Here is a 17,577-nt window from a genome sequence, read left to right as displayed (position 1 = left end):
GAGTTGACATTTTTATTGGTACCATTTTTGGGCACATGACTTTTTTTATCGCATTTTATTATGATTTTGGGGAGGCAGAATGAACAAAAACCAGCAATTAATGAATTTCTTTTGGGTGGGGCGTTTATACAGTTCCGCGTGTGGTAAAATTGATAAGGCAGTTTTATTCTTCGGGTCAGTACGATTACAGCGATACCTCATTTTTTGGCGCTTTTATACAAATAAAAACTATTTTATATAAAAAATAATTATTTTTGCATCGCTTTATTCTGAGAGCTATAACTTTTTTATCTTTTTGCTGATGATGCTGCATGGTGGGTCATTTTTTGCGGGACAAGATGATGTTTTCTGTGGTACCATGTTTATTTATATCCGTCTTTTTGATCGCGTGCTATTCCACTTTTTGTTCGGCGGTATGATGATAAAGTATTGTTTTTTGCCTTTTTTATGGTGTTCACTGAAGGGGTTAACTAGTAGGACCGTTTTATAGGTCGGGTAGTTATGGACGCGGCGATACTAAATATGTGTACTTTTATTTATTTATTTACATAATGAAATGTATTTATTGGAACAATATTTTTTCTTTATTTAGGAATTTAAAAAAAAATTTTTTTATACAGTACAATATTTTTTAAAAACTTTTTTACATTGTCCCAGGGTGGGACATCACTGTATAAAGTCAGATTGCTGATTTGACACTTCGCACAGCACTGTGTCAGATCAGCGATCTGACAGGCTGTGAAGGAGGTTTCTCAGGTCCTGCTCTCAGCAGGCGCTGACAAGCCACCTCCCTGCAGGACCCGGAAGGCCCCTGCGGCCATCTTGGATCTGGAGGCCTGCAGGGAGGAGAACCATATCGCGTTGTTCTGAAGGTCTCAGGGAAGCACACAGGGAGTCCCCTCCCTGTGCAATGCTTCTCTTTGCCACTGGAACACTGCGATCTTGTTTGATCGCAGTCTTCCAGGGGTTAAAGTGCTGGGAGCCGGTCTGTGACCGCTCCTGGCACGTAGTACCGGGTGTCAGCTGTGACAATCAGCTGACACCCAGCCGCGATCAGCCGCGCTCCCCCCATGAGTGCGGCTGATCGCATGTGACGTACTATTCCGTCGATGGGAATTAAGATGCAGGTCGCACAGACGGAATAGTATGTCGGATGGCAGAGAGGGGTTAAAGAGCTGTTTTGCCACGGCTTCTATACTTAGTCAACCCGATGTTTCTCAACCCTTTATTGTGGAGGTTGATACGTCGCAAATGGGGGTTGTGTTGTCTCAGGGTCCGTCCTCTGGCATCCATGTGCCTTCTTTTCTGAGAAATTCTCTACGGCGGATAGAAATTATGATGTGGGTAATAGGGAGCTTTTGGCGATTAAATTGGCATATGAAGAATGGCGACACTGGTTGGAGGGGGCTTTTTTTTGTCACTTTCCCTCCAGGGGTCAAAAATGTCAAAGCTCATGCTATCTTCCGGAGTTCCATGTTGGTGGTGTCCATGAGGACCCTGCCCCGATTTTGCAAAAGCGGTAATCATTTCAGCATTGTACCCTGGTGTTGGAGGCCCAGGGGGATGCCCCTTCCTCCTGCTCTCCAGGAAGGTTATTTGTATCATCTAATCTGCGCCGCAAAGTAATTAAGGAACATCACAACTCTGTGCTTGCTGGTCATCCAGGTGGTAAGGCAACTGCAGACCTCCTTTCTCATCATTTTTGGTGGCTGGGTTGCATCGGGATGTGGTTGAACATGGATCTGCTTGTGGTATCTGCACGCGTTCAAAAGTATTGCATACCCGTCCATCTGGTACTCTTCTTCAGCTACCTATTCCTAGCAGGCAATGGACACACTTGTCCATGGATTTTATTACTGACCTACCGGCATCTGCAGGCAAGACTGTAAATTTGGTAATTGTAGATAGGTTCAGTAAAATGGTTCATTTTGTCACAGGTGAGTTTAGATCTGCCTAGGGGTCACATCCCCCCTTTCCCGAGCGTTTGTCTTCCTTCCCCGCATCCCTTCGTGTTGCACTTAGTCTTTCCTACACTGTGAGTGACACTTGTTCAGTGGTTCCGCATCCTATTTCTTCCACTTCTGGATTACTGGAGCTCCTGCTCAGGACCTTTCACTAGTTCCAGTCTCTCAGTCCTGCCAAGGCCCATTACTTTCTATATTACAAGCTCAAGGTCTCATAGCTAAGCATCCTCACCTAGGAACCGAGTCCGGAAGGCCACTCTGTCGCTTTATCACTTTTTCTCAGGATCTCACTATCCCTCTTCTCCAGTCTCCTGACTCAGAGCCACCCCTCAATTTAGCACTGCTCACTTCGCACTCCAGACCCTATCTCACTATCAGGAAATTCCCCAGTGTCCTTCCACATACTCCTCCCATTCTGGGCTACTCCCAACTAATAACTGTATCTTACTCTACTCACTGTCTGTTGCTGGGCAGAACACAGCTTCCTCACAGCACAGTCACATATAGAATATGTGATCCAGTTTTGGGCTCCACATTTAAAAAAGGATATTCAGAAATTAGAGTCAGTTAAAAGGTGGGCAGCTAAGTTATTACAAGGGATGGAAGGCCTCTCATATGATGAGAGGTTGGAGAAGTGGTGCTTGTTTAGTTTAGAAAAAAGATGCCTCAGACGGGATCTCATTTACATTTATAAATATATGTGTGGTCAGTACAAAGGACTGACACATGATTTATTCCTTCCAAGGACCATACTTAGGACCAGGGGGCACTCATTATGGGTAGAAAAAAGGCAATTCCGAAATCTAAATAGGCAAGGTTTCTTTACAGTAAGAGCAGTCAGACTGTGGAATGCCCTACCACAAGAGGTAGTAATGGCAGACACTATAACAACTTTTAAAAAAGGGCTGGATGATTTCCTCAATACACATAACATTGCGGGCTATAGTTAATTTAGTGACAAAATGCACAATTGGAGGAGAAAGGTTGAACTTAATGGACCTAGGTCATTTTTCGACCTATGTAACAGTGCAAACATTACAATGCAAACTTGATGGACCTAGGTCATTTTTCAACCTATGTAACAGTGCAAACATTACAATGCAAACATTAACTATCACTAAGAGAACATATTACAATTCACATTATATACACTACACTTTACATTATAAAACATTTTTCCACAATTAACTTGTTTCTTCAAGGGGAATGTGTGGGTAGCATGTCCATATTGCAAATGAATATTCAACCCTTCTCTCGCCCATAATTCCACCCACACCTCTGCACTGGCGTCACTGATTCAGTCAGACTGCCGTATGCCCAAGGATCGCATCGCAATACTAATACTGGCTGTCTGCTCTCCTGACCCGAGAGTAACAGTTGCGAAGAAATACATGTTATCATGCTCAAATTTTAATTTGCTATTTACATATGCTTGACTTGCCAGCATTCACGACTATACATTATTCCGGGGCTTACAGCAACGGGGCCACGTACAGAAATAAAAGTTATATATCCTGAAAGGGCTGCCCACACCCTATTTCAGGATACTATTAGTACACTAAACAAAAATGACCTGACCGATTACCTTTAAATTGTTGCAGAAAAGTGCCAAATTCACAACCGTTCAAGAAACCTTACTACATGAATCAGGAGCATCTCACAAATGGTGTGTGCCTCTGTGCGCCACGCCAGGCATAAGGAATATTACAATTCGTTATGAATTGGACGAGCTACCGTCATGATCCAGCTTCACCCATTTTGGTGGATATGGAGTAAATGACTGTTCAAAGCAATATACTACAGAATTCTCAAGAAATTACTTTGATTAATTGAAGCCTTTGTTTTCAGGTCTCAATTTTTGTCGGTGGTTAGACGTTCCAGAATTCTTCACAACTGCTAATTATGATCTGGAGAAAATGTAGTTGAACAGGAAAGTAGGATGATACCTATTCTCACTTACAAAATTCTAGATTATACAGGCACTGTTAATTTTTTATTACTACTAACTACCATTTTTATTTACTAGCATTTACCAATATAAATATAAGGTGAAAACATTCAAAAACATTTCTCTTTATTTTTACAATGATTCTAGGGTTACCACAATTCTACAAGATGTTCACAGCTGTTATTAACACTTATACAATAAATATAAAGCAGATGTAAATATCATATCAAAATAACGTTTTTACATCAAAAAGAATAAAAAAGGATGTAACATCTCAGGAAACTAACCGAGATCAACTTAGAGCTCAAACATATTTTTTCATCTAAAGACACCTGTTCTTAGAACAGAATGTAAATATTAATGACAACTTTTGCTTTCAAGGATGTGATCACCCGCAAGAGGTCAGATCAAGTCTGCTAAATCTCCCACTCCTGAAAAAATCTTTTCATGGTGCTCAGCAATTATATCAGTGTTGTGATGCTTCAAAAACAATATCAGAAATGTTAACTGGCCAAGAGAAGTCCGTATACATATCCACATAAAGGATATGAACTAAAGATTACCTATCATTTCATCCAACACCAGAGTAAAGCATGATCTTGCTGCCTTCTTTCTCACCATAAATTAAAGCTGCTTTTGATGAAAACCAATCTAAAATGATCACGAATTGTCATTTTTCTCACATTCTGTATTTGCCATCCACTCTTTTTGAATGGGTAAGTTTCTCCTTATCATGATATGGCCAACACTTTAGGTGCAGGAACGTACTTTTTTCTCAGTTTGTATAGTGCCTACCATTGTCCAATCTCTTGCTTGATGGTCTCTATTATGCCTGAATGCAGTTTGACAAAATAATAGAAGCAGAGACAAAGACCAGCCCACTCTTCCTGTAATCTGTCTCAGGAGTGTTTGTATCTTGAGACAGATTACACTTGACAACAGTCAGCGGACAGCAAGCTAAGACGGTCCTGATGTTTAAGAGTGATTTTCTATGGGCTAAAAAAACTTACTTGGAGTACATTGCTATAGAATTAGTCACTGCACTGACCATCAGATAATCTTAAATTCATTGAACTGATGGTGACCGTTTAAAAAACACTGTTAATGAGAAGATAGCTCAGTGTAAAAATGGTGTTTGATATGGACTGTTGGATCAAATGGTCTCACAGATTCAAACTTGTCTTACGCTCCATTGTGCCCATTTATAAAAAAAATATATTGGTAAGAAGCCAGGACCAAGGTAACAACTTACCTCACCATGGAATGTAAGCAGCTTTGAGATGTTGGCCACCTATGGTAATCAGTTTTGCACAGTTGTAACTTTCAACTGTAAGACATTGACTACATACTAGACATTTAAATAATTTCTCTGCCGAGTTCTCTAGTGAATCTCGACATGGGATTTACAGTACGTGTAGAACTTTTTCAATGTTCAGAACAATAGAATAGATTCTCAGTGTGAGTTTTCTCAAGTTTTATTAGAATTGCTTTCTAGGTCATACTTCCTAAATTCTTAACATGGAAATTGTGTCTCTTCCTTGTTGCTGCTTTCTTCCATATCAAAATCTTCTTCTTCAACACTTTCAGGACAGGAATACATCTTATCTCCTGTGTGAGTTCTCTCATGCCTAGATAGATCTGATTGATTGATAAAACATCTTTCACACTCCAGGCATGAAAATATCTTCTCTCCTCTGTGTATTCGGTGGTGTATTTTAAGCTGAACTTTGCTGGTAAAGCATTGCCCACATTCTAAACACGAATATGACTTCACTTTTGTGTGAACTTTCTGATGCCTAACAAGGGCTGACTTTTGGTTAAAACATTTCTTACAATCTAAACATGTAAATGGCTTCTCTCCTGAATGAATTCTCTGATGGTCAGCAAGAACCGATTTCCTAGTAAAACATTTACCACATTCTGGACAAGAAAATAGATTCTGGCCTGAGTGAATTTTCTGATGTTCTACAAGATTTGATTTCTTCGTAAACCATTTCCCACATTCCAAACACAGGAACGGCTTCTCACCTTTATGAATTCTTTGATGTTTAACAAGGTGTGATCTTTGAGTAAAACATTTTCCACATTCCTGACATGTAAATGGCCTCTCCCCAGTGTGACTTCTTTGATGTATCTCAAGCTGACTTTTACGTGCATAAAATTTTCCACACTCTAAACATGGAAATGGCTTCTCCCCTGTGTGAATCAGCTGGTGTTCAACAAGAACTCTTTTTCTAGTAAACGACTTTCCACATTCTGCGCAGGAATAAGGCTTCTGACCCGTGTGAAATCTCTGATGTTCTAGAAGACTAGATTTATAAGGAAACGATTTGCCGCATTCCTCACATGAGAGCGGCCTTTCAGAAGAGTGAATTTTCTGATGTCTAAAAAGAATTGCCTTTAGCGCAAAGCACTTTCCACATGTATCGCAAGAAAATGGTTTTCCAACTGTCCGAATAACCTGTTCTCCTACATGAGAATTTTGAGTCACAGCGTTGTCACAAGTAGCACATAAAAAATGTATCTGTCCCGTGTGTGCCGATTCATATTTAAAAAGATTTGAACGCGTAAAACATTTTCCACATTCAGAACATATAAACTGCATCCCTGCTCTTTGTGTAACACCTTGTGATTTACCAGTAGATGGTTCCCGATTACAAACATTAGCTGAAAGATTTGTGCTTGGAGGTCTTGGGGGTATTGGCGTTGTGGAGTTTCCTCCAAGAGAATCTTGTCTGATGTTGTTATCCTCAACTAAATTGTCTTGCGATAATACCGTTGAGCTTTTGGTGTTGTCATCTGTTGGGGAAAACCACACTTATTACATCTTATTTCAGATTTACCAAGCATTTTATTGCTTTATGCCAGGAGTGGGGAATATCCAGCTCGCCACCCATTTATGGCCCACAATGTCACTTCCTCTATCCATGGACAGATTCTCAAAGACCGATGTGCTTGGGGCACTGACCCCGTTTTTCTAATGCTTTTTTTATGCCAGAAAGTGGTGTAAAAGCTATAATAAATGCCCAGCACTATCTGTAAGTGGGGTCCTGGTAACAGTAATCCCTTACAATGTTTACCATGCCAATAGTAAGTCTTGGAAGTGTCAAAAAACAAAAAAAAGATGCTGCATGAATGAATCTTGGAAAGATCGCATAATATCTCTGGGTACTTGTAGTTTTATTTAATCTTGAAAACCCCTTTCAAAATAAAATAAAACAAACATATTCTAAGAAAAATGAGGAAAAACTGAAGACCTAAATTTTGACATGTATCCCAGTTTTCCATGCCTAGTGCATATTACTCACCAGTGCTGATATCTGTGATAATTTCCTCTTCCTTACACATCACATATGTTTCTTCTTCACTTTCTATAATCTCAACTTTAATATCAATGAGATCTTCTGCCTGATTCAAACAGGGACAAATTAATAGTTATACACAACTGAACTGCAATACAGTTACAGAAGTTGGGCACAACTTATTAAAACGGTTAATAAACAAAAGTAAATTATGGCATCCCTTGAAATAGTGTAAAAAACTCTTTTTTTCCTCTATGCCCAAATTACAGTGACATTTGAACATTGAGCCCTATTTAAAAGGTTGCCCAGGACTCAGACACCCAGAACCCCTGCCGATTAGATGTTAGTAGCTCACACGACAGCCAAATGTACGAGTACACAGCTAAAACAGTACAGCTCTGTACATTATGCAGTGGCCATTCTGGGGTGCCACAGCTTTCCTCCCAATGAAAACCACATTAAAAAAAAAAATTGTAACCAACATGAACCATGACATCCAAGTTGGAAGCAACTAACTAGGCTCTAAGATCTAAAAGTCAAATCAGATCAACACTCATGTAGTTCCTCAAAGGATTGAAAAGAAACCTGAGCTCTATTTACCTGATGATCTTCTGCATCGTTCTGGGAATAAATGGGACTGGAACATCTTGCTGGTGAATTTTTTGTACTGGATGCAGCTGTAGAAAATACAGTCAGTGAGTGAACACATTGTCATTTTGTGGTAACCAGGACTGGTGTAGCCACATGACTAGGAAAACTTTTTCGTTCCTCTTTGACATACAGTCAATAAAAGTTTTTTCATACCTGGTGATGAAAGTGGATGTTGGTTCTCCGTCATGACATCTTTGTATTGATCTTTATGTTCTTCTATGTACTCCCACTCGTCCAAGGAGAAACAAACCGTGACATCGTGACACCTTAAAGAAACCTGTCACACACAATGACACAGTCATTATCCAGACACTGTATGCCCATATCAGCCATGTTAGCACTCACATAACGCCCTGCCGGAGGGCTTCTTATGAGACAGAAGTATTGCAGTGTATGTAGAAGTAATTGAAGGTCCAAGTTTCTTAGGAAGACTACAAAATGAAAAATAATTTTAAAGTAAATTAAAAATAATTAAAACTAAAAAAAGGTATAACTACTCCAATCACCCCCTTTTCCAATTATTTATAGACAATTAGGTCCAGAAATATGTGGACAGTAACCGAATCATAAGCATGTGAAATGCAGGCTCGATGGGGTTGAGATCTGGTGATGGACTTGGCCATTGCTGAATATTCCATTTCTATACCATCTGTACTGTGAAGCACTGTCCAATCAACCTTACAGAATTTAGTTGAATCTGAGTAAAAAAGTATCGCCCTGCACACTTCAGAATTTATCCGGCTACTTCGGTCCTCAGTCACATCATCAATAAACACTAGTGACCCAGTGCCATTGGAAGCAATGCATGCCCAAGCCATTACACTGCCTCCACCATGTTTTACAGAGGACATGGTGTGCTTTGGATAATGAGCATTTCCAAGCCTCCATACTTTCTTCTTCCCATCATTCTGGTACAGGTAGGTCTTAATTTCATCTCATTAATGGTTTGCACTCTATGGTGAACCTTCTGTATTTGCTCTCATGAAGTCTTCGCTTTATGGTAGACTCAGATACTGAAACACCCACTTCCTGGGGACTGTTCTTCACTTGAGTGGATATTGGAAAGGGGTTTTTGTTCACCATGGAGAGGAATCTGCCATCATCGACCAATGTTGTCTTTTGCTGACGTCCAGTACTTTCTGAGTTCCCAAGCTCACAGTGAACTTCTTTTTTTGCAGAATGTACCAAACTGTATATTTGGCCACTTCTAACATTTCTGCTTTTTCTCTGATAGATTCTTTCTTTTTTTCCCTGTCTAATGATGGTCTGTTTCTCTTAGACTGATAGCTCCTTTGTCTGCATGTTGTGGGTTTACAACAACAGATTCCAAACGCACATGCCACACCTGGAATCAGCTTCAGATCTTTTACCTGCTTAGATGATGGTGGATTAACGAGGGAGTAGCACATGCAGCCCATTAAAGAGCTTTTTGACATAATTGTCCAATTACTTTTGGTTCCTTTAAAAAGAGGCAGCTACATATTAAAGTGCTGTATTTCCTAAACCCTTACTCCAGTTAGGGTATGAATACCCTCAAATTAAAGCTAGGAGTCTGTAATATAAGTCCACCATTATTTACTGGTGTTATATCATAGTTTCCCACTATGTCTGGGCAATGCTTACCTCTCCAGTCAGCAGCTCAATGATCTTGTTGGTGAGGTCCAGGATCATCTCCTCATGTTTTCTCTCATATATCAGTGAGTGAATTGGAGGCTTTGTGATGGGATTCTGCATCCTGTTCCATCCTCCTGACACATGGGGATGACTGTTGAAGGTTATACATTCAGGAGATGTCTTCTTCACTAACATGCAATCCTATGCAATATCAGAGTAATGCCATTACAATCAGTTCCAGGATTTCTCTAGTGTCCAGTGTCTCAATAAGATGAGAATGACTAAGTGCCTCACCTCTCCACTCAACAGGCAGATTATCTTCAAAGTGATGCTTAGTATCTTCTGAGTCATCTCCTTGCTTATCCACAGTGGATCCATCAGGGAAAGGATCATTGTCTCATATAGGAAATTGTAAGGAGAGATTAACTCCAAGTATTCAGAATCTAAACAGAAAATAGGAGTAAAATAAAAGTAATGAACACTGGCAACTCCAGAAGCAGGACATTCAGTACGTTTTAGCTATGTTGTCTGAGAGCAGCATGATGTAGAAGCAGAGAGCCCGATTCCAGCAATACATCACTTACTGGACTGCTTGGTGAGGTTTGGATAGAATCCCTGTTTACTCTGTTGTAGACGGTCATAAAGCTGAGCTTTGTATAACCCCGCCCACACCTCTGATTGGAGCAGCTTCCTGTGTACACTGTCAGGAAGCTGCCAATAAGAGGTGTGTGCGGGGTAATACAGATTAGTTGGACTAGCCTGCACATGAGACCTAGTCTTCTAGTGATAATCTGTTGATAAAACACTGTTTGTATTACTTGCTCGGCAGCATGCTGTAGTTTTAACACATCAATGGAATTAGGGTCTAGCCCCTACGTTATGCTGCTGTCAGATTAAATAGCAAAGACATGCTGACGGATTCCATTTACTACAAGCCTCCTGAACAGCAAAAGATTTGCCCAATGACCAGCATCCTTGCCCCCAACTTATAACCAATTGTAAAAATGGACTGTCAGACAATACTAACATCAGAACTCCTAAAGTCCGTGATTACCGAAAAATTCCTTCCACTCTGGACCCATTCCCTTCCAACCTGAAACTGGTAAAACTCCTGCTAATACCAGCACCAACTTCCAAGACTGAATCCAAATGAATGGACTTAATACTATCATAACCCCAGAATTTTTTCATTCTCATCTTCATAAATGTTCTGTAGATCCCCGGCTATTGACTCCTCTCAATCAACTCTGCAAACACACTCCAAAGCTTTTTATAATTAGACCTGGCTTGACTCCTGACTATCATGTTTCTTCATCAAATTTTGTAAAACAAGATATCACCAGTAGGACAATACACTCTTAGATAAACAATTCCTTTTCTCCTCAATTAAAGAAAACCTGTCAGCAGGTTATTCCCAATATAAAATCCAATACCTATAAGTAATCTTTAACATAACTTCCTCCTGCCTTGATTTACGCCTTCCATGTCATCCACAGTCTGTTCAACTGTATTTGTGCAAATCCTGTAGCCTATTATGCAGGTTCTGTGGAGACTTAGGAAACGTTAGCCATGTCAATCAAGGTAGGAGGCTGGGAACTGTGGAGCTAGAGGAATCGTTGAGCACAAACTAGCGATACCCACTGGATTAAACCATGCCGATTAGCATTCAACATGGGAGGATTATAAGAAGGGGCGGTGGGCAACTGTGATCAGGTTGAAGGAATGCTCTTGAAAACAACTTAAAATTGGTGGATTTACTATATAGGGAAACCTTGGAGACAGGCTCCCTTTAATTGCGCTGCTGACGAGAAAGTATTCACAAGTGAATTGTTGGTCTGGTAATATGTTACTTCACAAAAGAAACTTATTTGGCGAATCAAGTCTGATTAAAAAAAGTTTAGGAGTATCTTTCCCAAGTTGGCTAAGAAGAGTCAATAGCTGGAGCGCTGAGCACTTATGGACAAGTTGCTTGAGTGTCGTTTAAGAGGACTTGAAGATGGTAGGTTTACTTTACATAGGGGAAACCAGGTGACAAGTTCCCTTTAACACTGTGTTTGTTCAAATCATATATAATGTCTACAGAGCCGAAAAACTAAACAGGTAGGAATCTCTCAGGACAATTTCTTGCCCAGAAAACTCTTCAAACACCCTACATGATACACTGGACAATCTGAAAAATAGACAAAAGAGAAACAAATCCCCTTTCTTCTGTATCTCAAATACCATTCAAGTTATGGTGCCATAATTACATCTTGTCACCCATCCACAGGACAGCTGATACCTTGCTGATTGCCGGAGATCGCAACACTTGAACTCCCACTGCTCACTGAAGCATAGGTCTCCTTTTTTTAACAGAGTGATAGTTGAGTAAGCACAGACAAGCTGGCCTCCTCCGTCAGTCCAAATGTAACACTACTCATGTAGACCTTGTGTCACGGCTGCCTCTCCTGCTGCCGTGTCTGCTGCCGGGTCCACCGCTACCTCCTCTGCTCATACTTACCCTCTACGGCGCGCTCCTCCTGCAGGCATGCGTTCTCTCCATCATTCTTCTCCACTTCCTGGTTCTCGTCGGGTGCGCGCGTGCACCTCTCTCCACAGTGCTCCTCTGCGCACGGGCACTTCTCCTTTCTGAATCACTGGCGCTCCATACCTCTTCTCGGGGTCCCTGGAGGATCTTGACCCGGAAGTCCTTCAGCACGCCATATATTTAAGGTGATTCCTTCCTCTACTCCGTGCCTGTCTGTCATTTGTGCTTCTGTGACTCGGGTCCTCTAGTCTCTAGTGTCCCCTCCGTTCTCCATCAGTCTGGTGTCTCTGTCCAGTCCAGCTTCCTTTGTGTTCTCCTCTTCCCAGTGTTCCCTTTATCTCGTCTGTACTCAGCTCATACCTTACCATACTTTATCTTTCCCCGCTCTGTCCTCCCTACACTCAGGCTCTCTATTTTGTACCTCCTACTACCTGTTTTCGGGTTCCAGCTTCTGCGGCAATAGTCTCCCTTGGGCCTGCCCCTAACGCTCCCTGTATAGGGGGTGACCTACCTGGTCAGCTCACCCTTGGGAGGTTCGTTGTCGTGGAACTGCGGGTCCACTCTAGGAGTTCCAAAAGACCTCACACCTTGCAGAAGTACATGCCATGGTTGCCCAATTTCTCTTCTCTTTAACATAAATTATTATTCTGAGTAAGAAACAAAACTATACAGGGGTCTGAACTTACATAATACGCCCACGCTAAGTTTGACAAAACAACTAAGGAAACTAAGTGAGCAGACTATGATATCAGCTTTGTCACTCCCCGAGTAATTCCACGCCAACACCAGCCTAGTTATCATATCAATTCAATTCCCTACACGGCTCTACATCCTTATGAACATTCTTTCCAAAACCTTCATTAATTTCTTAAAGGGGTTTTCTGTGTTTGGAAAACTGCTGTGCCCCGGCCTTACTCCCCTTCCCCAATCCAGTGCCAAGTCTCCGCTGCTACTCCAGAATCTGCTATTGTCTGCAGTGCTGATGTCACATCATATCTTTTAATGCTGTTTTCCACCTTACCAGACTTGGATATCATTGTAAATTTCACAGAGTATTCTCTAAAACCCTCTCCTCCAGTACATGCATAGAGTGAACTTTCCACATTTCACAAATCCTACAATTCACCCACTAGGAACTATAAATTACCAATAGTCTCCACCGACGCCTGCTTCTGTTATCAATGCACCTAATTTAGACGTGTCCGTGTGTCTGTGCACAATGAGTCATCCACAGATGAACAGTAACTTAGGTATCCATAGTTACTACCACTAGCAGCTAACTGCCTGGGCACAACATGGATACCTAAAGAGAGGAGCTCTCCCTGGTGGTGAGTTAAGGCATAAGCCTTTTTTGAATGTTAGCATGTGAGGCAACACTGTGAGGCAACATTGCAAAGATGGATCAAATTGAGCGCGCTGCTGCATGTAGAGAATCAAAATTGTCGAAGAACTGCTGATGCAGCCCGACAAAGGGCGGCCAGAGCAAGAGAAAAGAATGAAGTAAATGAATCACGTAGAGCATCTAATGCTGCATGACAACGAGCAACACGCAATGCACAAAGTGATACACATATTTCACAAAAAAAGAGAACAAGATAGAATATGTGTCTAAAATGCAAGAGCCACTCTACGACGGCAAGTTACATTTGCCGCTAGAGGACTTCTCAATCAAATTGATAAGGCACGTATTGAAGAGCACTATGCTGGTAAACTGACATTTCGATGTCAGTTCTGCCAATCTAAAAATTTCAAAGACGAAATGGCGCAGGACAAAACATTCCCTTCCTGCTGCAAGAGAGGGCAAATCCAATTACATCCCATTCGTATGGATGATCAATTAGTCAAGTTGATGAAAGGAGAGCATCAGCTCTCCAATAACTGTATGGCTAATATAAAGCAATACAATAGCTCGCTTGCTTTGGCATCAATAGGAGCACAAGTAGCGCCACCTCCTGGGCATGGTCCAACTGTTTTCGATTTCATAGACAAATTTACCACAGAACTGCCCCATTTCATCCCGCTGTGGGTAGTGCTTCCAAGTTTGCCCAGATTTATATCTTGGACAATGAAGAAGCATTAAGTACAAGAAGTCAAGCAAATAAAAAGTGCCTCTTAGCACTGCTATCATCTCTTGGAGAGAAAATGAAATCAATTAACCCACTCGCAAAAGTTTTCACAATGATGAGGGAATTTGAAATAGAGGAAGAGAGGATTGCTGAATTAGAAAATCGCGAACCACTCAAAATAACAATGTCAATTATAAATGACTACAATGATGACCAGAAGCGCTACAATGGACCAAGGTGCAATGAAGTAGCTATAATTTATCAAAATGCAATGGCTGAACCCTCATTTAATAGAGACCTCAGAGTTCACCTCAAAAGTGAAAACCAAACTGTTCAAATCAGCTTTCTTCACAGAAAGTGTGATGCAATGACATATCCACTTCTATTCCCATATGGGGACAGTGGATGGACAATAAATTTGACAACTTCAATTGCCCTAAGTGTGCAACATCAAGGAATTGGTGACAATCATCTACCATCCATACCAGTGGATCAAGATCGACAAGAAAAAAAAAATCACCCTGTTGCAGTACTATGCATACAGGCTTGCCATTTGTGATGAGTTCAATCCCCTTTTAAATGCTGGGAAGTTGACGCAACAATTTATCGTTGACAGTTACGTGAAAATTGAATCCGACAGGATCGAATATATAAAACAAAATCAAAAGGCATAATGCGTCGACAGTTATGCAGGCATTATGGATCACATCCATAATGCTGCATTACACCAAGGGCTAAAAGCTGGGACACCAGTAATTTTACCGTCCACTTTTATTGGAAGCCCAAGAGCTATGCAGCAAAATTACCAAGATGCAATGACAATTGTCCAAAAATTCGAAAAGTCAGATCTTTTTGTTACGATGACCTGTAACCCAAAGTGGAAAGAAATGACTGAAAACTTAGAACCATGGCAAAGGCCAGAGTTCAGAACAGATTTGGTTGTGTGGAGATCAGACTGAACTAAAGGAATCCATCTTGTCTTCTTCCTGAGAAATCTCGCTTACAACAAGATACATTTCTGCTGACTTGACATTTCCTTTTATGGAAGTAATCATGTGTGCATTCCTTCTTTCAATAGCAGCCTTTCATTCACCTTCCAGATGATGTAACTTTCTACTGATAAAGACTGGTATAGATTGTTTATGTAAGAGATAGTGAAATATGAGCGCTTGTGCGCATGTCTGTAAAAGAATAATTCTTTTCTATATAAAGGAAGGGCAAAGCCCAGAGAGAGAGAGATGTGCTCCTGGGCTTCCCCTGTATATGATCACACAATACCTTGTTTGCGTGTCATTTACTCAGGATCCCTACCTCTAGTAAGCCAGGGACTGAGAAGGACTTAACATTTCTTTGGCGCACCGAACAGGGACCCGAGATGAGAGTATTTGCTCGAGATTCACCTGCAGATACGGACAATGGAGATCTGGGATAATGGACGGCAAATGAACTGAAAAACCTGGCCAGGTAAGAGACATTATTAGTTCTCTTTTATCTGCCTTGTATTATCCGAAAGATCTCTATGAGCCGTGTCACGCTGGGTTAGTCTAGTAGTGAGTAGATACCTATAAAACTCGGGTTACTATATTGTATAGATTTATGAGTCCTGTCCCTGGCAGTGTGTGAACAGTGTGAAGGTTGTGGTATGTTGTGAAAGAAGAGCAAAAGTGCGTAGAAAAATAAGCCAAAATAGTTGGGGTATAAGCCTTATACACGGAAGTCAGCCTAACTGGGTCATGTGGTTGCGTCCTTTCGGGGAGACCTCCGCCCATGCTTGACTCTCATTTAAGTGCTTAACCTCCTTCATTTCTGGATAAGGTTTGATAGAATGAGCCCAGGACGCGGGTCCATGAGCCTGGGACAAGTATGCTAACTGACACAGAAAGTTTTGTGATCTGTATGGTGTTGCTGGGTCTGTTTGCGTGCATAATAGCACTTAAGTACATTCTGCACATTAGAAAGAATGGAGCAGATCAGCCCTTCAATATTTTAGCTCCCTAGGAGAGAAGGCAACGAGACATCACCTAGGATAAGTGATTGTCCAAACGTCACCTGGGGTAGAAATAGCTAATATTGAAAAAAAAAAAAAAAAAGAAAAATGGGAAATAAACAGACAAAAACCGTCTTAGGACAAGTGGAAGCAGCAGATATCATACAGGAAAGATGTGGGAAGACAGTCAGAAGTCAGATTAGAAGGGTAAGAGAAAAATTGGGAATTTCAGAAGCACTTATGTTCAGTACAGAATGGGAAAAACTGAGTAAAGAACGAGGTGGAATTATCAAAGACAATGGGTGGGAAGAAATCATACACTGTATGATAGAGGTCTCAAAAACAGCTAAAGAGGAGAATTGGAAGTATGATCCAGACACTTCCAAATGGATTATGGGGAAGGGAAAAAGTTGTGACATAATCCCACCACCTTACCTAGATCCAAAAGCCCAATCATTTGTACCATCTGGAGGAGCAGAAGGAGGAAAACAATTTCCAGCCTTGTATCCCAATCTTGGTGGGGTAGGAGGATGGGTATGTTCACACTGTGGACAACAAAATCCAGATTGGAGAAATGATTGCCTAGTCTGTGGTACACCTAGACATGGCGCTGTACTTGCCCCTGTTAGGGTAGTACCAAGACCCTTTAGGGAACCTGGTGCTGACGGGGTAATGGGAACTAGATATCACCAGACCCGACAGTATTTTCCTTGGTCCCCTGCTGAAGGTATGTCCCTCCTGCATAATGCGCCTGATCCCACTCAATATCCCATCCGATTTGCACAATACATACAACAAATCATGCAGACTCATGCTGGGGTCTGGGCGGACGGGGAAGAATTATGTAGAATGAAAATGTCCCCCGGACTTTTTCAGGAATTATTGACACACCTACAGCCCAATAGACCAGTGGCAGAAGGGGGTGCCTTACAGACAGAAGCATCAGGTACCCAGTTCACAGAGGCATTAATAATTTTCATGAGAGAAAAACAGAGGGAAAGGGGATCTACGGGTGTGATTATGCAGAAATTTGGGCAAAGTATTGAAGAATATAGTCAAGAATTAGAAAATAGCTTTAGGGATGAAGGATTGGATTTGACTGATGCTTCAGTACGGAGACTTTTTACAAAACAATTAATAGAGGGGCTAGATCCGAAAATCAGAGAAAAATTTAAATCCTCTACTCCAGATTGGAGAACAATTGAACAACCAAATATTGTGAAACAACGATGTTTAGGAATAGTCATGGATATGAGAGAGAATCGTAAGCCTGTTAGAATAGCACAAGCTAATACAGGAGGAAGAGTGAGACACAACTTTCCTTGCCACTACTGTAAAAAGCCAGGTCATTTCCAAAGAGAGTGCAGGAAGAAGTTGGCAGATATAAAGTCAGGCAAATTTGTTCCCAGAAATAACCCTCCCCAAACGGACAACCAGCAGAAATCTACCATCATAGATGGTCCCATACCAGATTCAGATTGACTCGATGTGTTACAAACTTCCCTACCAGCTAGAAGA

The 17,577-nt window shown here is 41.2% G+C and overlaps 1 protein-coding gene across 1 annotated transcript in view; it reads right to left on the bottom strand.

The window, feature by feature from the left end:
* Window positions 1-17,577, bottom strand: part of LOC138666769 (oocyte zinc finger protein XlCOF7.1-like) — a 143,530-nt gene that overhangs the window by 75,440 nt on the left and 50,513 nt on the right. Inside the window, exons 5-11 of the mRNA XM_069754941.1 lie at window positions 9,774-9,922; window positions 9,489-9,680; window positions 8,019-8,142; window positions 7,815-7,891; window positions 7,221-7,320; window positions 5,431-6,711; window positions 5,170-5,239 (exon numbers count right to left, since the gene is read on the bottom strand). Of these exons, the coding sequence (XP_069611042.1) occupies window positions 5,170-5,239; window positions 5,431-6,711; window positions 7,221-7,320; window positions 7,815-7,891; window positions 8,019-8,142; window positions 9,489-9,680; window positions 9,774-9,922 (1,993 nt within the window). The remainder of the gene's footprint in view (window positions 1-5,169; window positions 5,240-5,430; window positions 6,712-7,220; window positions 7,321-7,814; window positions 7,892-8,018; window positions 8,143-9,488; window positions 9,681-9,773; window positions 9,923-17,577) is intronic.

The sequence above is a fragment of the Ranitomeya imitator genome, chromosome 2 (genome assembly GCF_032444005.1).
Source record: "Ranitomeya imitator isolate aRanImi1 chromosome 2, aRanImi1.pri, whole genome shotgun sequence".
Classification (NCBI taxonomy): Eukaryota; Metazoa; Chordata; class Amphibia; order Anura; family Dendrobatidae; genus Ranitomeya; species Ranitomeya imitator.
The sequence above is the reverse complement of the archived record's forward strand: the minus strand, read 5'-3'. Positions and strand labels throughout refer to the sequence as shown.